Source organism: Mytilus trossulus, chromosome 2 (genome assembly GCF_036588685.1).
Source record: "Mytilus trossulus isolate FHL-02 chromosome 2, PNRI_Mtr1.1.1.hap1, whole genome shotgun sequence".
Classification (NCBI taxonomy): Eukaryota; Metazoa; Mollusca; class Bivalvia; order Mytilida; family Mytilidae; genus Mytilus; species Mytilus trossulus.
The window spans coordinates 33,709,174-33,713,492 of NC_086374.1; the positions used below are offsets into that span (position 1 = coordinate 33,709,174).

General features: G+C 30.6%; 1 protein-coding gene across 1 annotated transcript; it reads right to left on the reverse strand.

The window, feature by feature from the left end:
- Positions 1-235: 235 nt before the first annotated feature.
- On the reverse strand, positions 236-3,800 carry LOC134707057 (toll-like receptor Tollo). The gene has a single exon (XM_063566541.1). The coding sequence runs from the start codon at positions 3,620-3,622 to the stop codon at positions 1,793-1,795; it is 1,830 nt and encodes a 609-aa protein (XP_063422611.1). The 5' UTR covers positions 3,623-3,800; the 3' UTR covers positions 236-1,792.
- Between the last annotated feature and the right edge of the window lie 519 nt (positions 3,801-4,319).

The following is a 4,319-nucleotide window of genomic DNA, read 5'->3' on the forward strand; positions in this document are numbered from 1 at the left end:
ACAAGCAATTTGGATAAATAAATTTGTCGCTTTCTTTTTCGGTTGCGGAGGAGATCTGATAACAAGAAAAACAGTGTTTGGGGAGATAACTCTTACAAAGAAAAGTGTTCGGTTAAACAGGGTGAGTTTCAAAAGCATATAGACTGTATGATATCATACAAAAAAAACTAAGCGACATCTTTTGAAACATTTTTACACCGCAAGAAAAAAATTAGGCGGAAGAAAAAAAAAATAATCAGAACAAATTCAATAGGTCTTTCCACACGGAAAGGTGGAAAGACCTAATAATTATAATTCTTTATTCCGTAAGCAAATATACAGCTAATAGGCTAATAAATACATTCACAAATAAATGGAAATAATACAGTTTACATAAAAATATACACCATTAATATATAGCAGAGTTTGGCATACAATTTACATTGGTTATAAAAGTACATAACAAAATTCAAGTGTTTTGAATTTTCTCTGACTCATACAGGTATTTACCCAGATTATTTATTTCTTTGATATTTCTTACAGATAGTAATTAAACTAATTTGAAGGGAGATGGGTTTCTATAATAATATATCTTAATATATTTACTTCTAACATTTACATATTTATCACACTCTAATACAAAATGATATTCGTATTCGATTACTTTCTTATTACACATATTACAAACACGCTCATTTTTGGAATTATTAAAGTATCTTCCAGTTTCTACATTAAGTGAATGTGAATTGATTCTATATTTAGTTACATATGACTGGTATAAACGGTTCAATGGTCGATTCAAATAAAATTACAAAGTATGTCCATCATGTATATATATATATATATATATTTATATTGATATAAATTACAAGTATTTTCAAAAAATGACAAGGCTTCAGCTATATAATTATCAACAATTCTTTTTTAAATTCATGCAAAAATGATTTACTATTTCCAACACTTTGTGCTAAGTGATTTTATGCATTGCGCTGACATAATCAATTGTGTTTAAATGGGAAACTTGCACATGTTGGGAGAAAATTCACTTGTTCGATTTTGCGTTACTGTTTCAGGTTCGTCCAATCAGATTCGTTAAAAAATCAAGCTATCTTAGTTACCCTGATATTTTGGGGTAAAAAGGGGCGTGGAAAGGTTTTTGCTGGACAGAACAAAAAAAAAAAGAACCCTAATTGACCAGGTTACCTAGACATATGTTGTTTTCACAACAACTTGTTTGTGTTTACCGCACAATAGAATTAGTAAAAAAAACATGGCTTATTGAGTCCACTTGGCTTGTCGCCAAACATCTTAAATTGATAAAAAAAAAAAAAAAAAAAGCCTAACAAGAAAATCTAAAGTGAAAAATGCCAAAATAAATATCTGAAAGATTTTAAATTCTTATCTTAAATATTTCGAGAAAAAATGATTTCCTTCAACAATAGTGAACGGATATGAAACAAAAATACTTTTAATTAATGCTGCAGCTTCGAAATGGACTTTAAATAAATAAACTATCTTAAACTAATGCCTTTTTGCTTAAACTAAATTTTCACCAAAATATAAAATGAGGTTTAAAATGACTCCATGACAACTAGATCATATTTGGATTTAATGTTTTCCCGCGCTGATTTTCAATGCCGATAACTGAAACATATAAAATCAATTGTGTTTAAAAAAGAATTGAATGCTTCTATTTTTTAAGTTTATTTGAATGTGAATTTAAGCATTGACGAAGTACATGTTGTATGGAGAGCATACCAATAAGTTTAAAACAATTCGTCACATACATAAATAAATAAATAAATGTTTGATTTTATACACATGAATCATAGTCTGGTGGAAGAAGTTGATTAAAAACTTGATTAGTTGAGTGACTTAATATCTTAGCTTCATCTCTTGACATCTGTAATGTCCCTGCAAGTTTTTGCCAGAACATTTTCTCGGAATATTTTAGATATGTATAGGTTTGGAGGAAAAATCTAAGATCATAGTTTAACAAACTAAAGTCAATGTCTTCAATGAGCAAAACAAGTAAGTGGCGTCGGTGTTTCAATGTTTGATGAAAAGCCTTCTGAAATTCCATTTGGCACCATTCACTTTCGATAAAATTTAATGACAATATAAGCAGTGTGTATCTGCTATTCTCAACGCTGTTGATGATATTCTCTGCTATGCATGCACCTGGTATGAAATCTTTGTGATGCAGGCAAAGATTGATATCTGGTAACAACGATTTCAGTTTCGTGCACAATACATCGTACACCCATCGTTCATCTGACGAGCTGTATGAAATAAAAGCGTCGTAACATTTTGGGTTATCTGGACAATGGCACTGATCGGTAGTTTTCACTCTATACAGTTGCTTAATTCTATATTTGTACTTAGAAATTAGACACGTGAAGACAATGGTTAGTAAAACTAACGAAAATCCTATGAAAGAACATTTGTATATTTCAAAGATTCCCTCTTTGACACACACTACACTATGAGTTTTCTTACACATGCCCTCGAAGGAAAATTCAGATATGTTTGTCAAGTTTCTATCGCTTTCTTGATCTAAACACTGCATTGATTTAAGATATGTATATTGCCTCCACTTCTTGTCATTAATCTCCGCAATGAATTCGTAAAATAATTTTTGGTGACATGTACATATAAGTGGATTTTCTCTTAAATTAACTTTATTTCTTAACACAGAAAACGATTTTAACTTGTTCGTGTCAAGATTTGATAGTTCCGTTATTTTATTCTTTGTCAAATCTACGTCAAGATTACCATCGAAATCAAAATATGTGTAAAGAAAGCTAATATCCTCAATATTGTTCCTGGAAAGATCGATTTTCGAAAGTCTATCGATAGTTTGGTACATAGAGTCTGTGAACAAACTACTTGGTACCCGTTCTAAACCATTATTAGTCAAGTTAATAACACTTAAGGAGTTGAATATGCCGTTCTGTAATAAATTGTTAATCCTAAATTCAGCGGGGATTCTATCAAGAGAAGATATTTCAACATACGTGAGATTGCTGTGAACACATTTCCTAAGCAGTCTCAGTTCATTATCATAATCCAATTTCAATTTCAATTCTTTTCTGGTAGGTCGCTGTTTCTGGTACACATAACTACTACTAGTATTTTGAAAAATAAAAGTACGTAAAGTATTAGATATTTGACATTTCTCATATGTCAGTAACTTTTTAGAATTGTTCTGAACGTGGTTCATATGAACTAAGCTTCTGTATTCTATTTTGCAGTTGGTAAATTTCAAATTTTGCAGTACCGACTCGATCGACGAAACTTCTTGTGAAAAGTCATAATCATAATAATCGGTAATGTAACAGTTCCTTACGGTTAATGCTGTCATTCCCGGTAACTTTATTGGTTGCCTTATACTTATATTTCCACCACCATGACATTCTATTTCCAATGTAAATTGGTTGTCTCCTAAGTAAGACTTCTTTGTACCGTTCATAAGTTCACGAAAACTGTCCAGGCGCCATGTATCTCCACTGGTCACATCACAGATAACACTTATAGGAGAAATGTCATAAAAGATCTTGCAGGATTGACCGACAAATCTTTGTCCATTTCCATACTTAAAATTCACTACAATTAGTATATTACAAATATGAATCCACAGCATTGTTAGTGTTTAGATAGATTTTAAACAACACAAAAAAATAAAGTAAGACATTGACTTATATTGTCTCATCATTTTTTTTCAAACATCATCTCCATTGTTATTGTTTAGCAGCAAAAAGTATTCGGAAGGTTTATTGTCAACTAAAGATAGCAACTGTCGGATATTATTTTGTATTCGTTAATATTCATATGATACAGAGGAAATGTATTTAACAATAAACAATAGGTTAATTTCCTGTGTAGATAAATTACTAATCGCTCTTGCTGGTCCAACAACAACAAAAAAAAACCAAGATTTACAAAAAATCCTAGTCGTTTCATTTTCAATACATGTGATGCATATGAACAATATGAATTATATGCAATTAAGATCAATTAAGATTTGTATCAACTTATACACGAATCAGCCTTTGAAGGACGACCTACGCATTAATCCGTATTTATTATAAAATATCAGAAAACATAATTCCCATAAATGGGGCATACAAATGAGTTAATTTAACAACGCCTGTTAAATATTTTGAACCATATATCTATCTCTTGAAGATTTATTTTAGTTATTCAATCGGCTATCAAAATCTTGCTTCAAACCAATACCAGTCATTTATAAGACAAGTATAACCAAGATAAGACTAAGTAGTCTTGATTTAGCTATAAACGGTATGTGGACGATATTATGCAATTCCAAGAAGTAAAAG

Bases quoted from the DNA above. Each gene is read 5' to 3' on its own strand.
- LOC134707057 (XM_063566541.1), bottom strand. From the start codon at position 3,622: ATGCTGTGGATTCATATTTGTAATATACTAATTGTAGTGAATTTTAAG.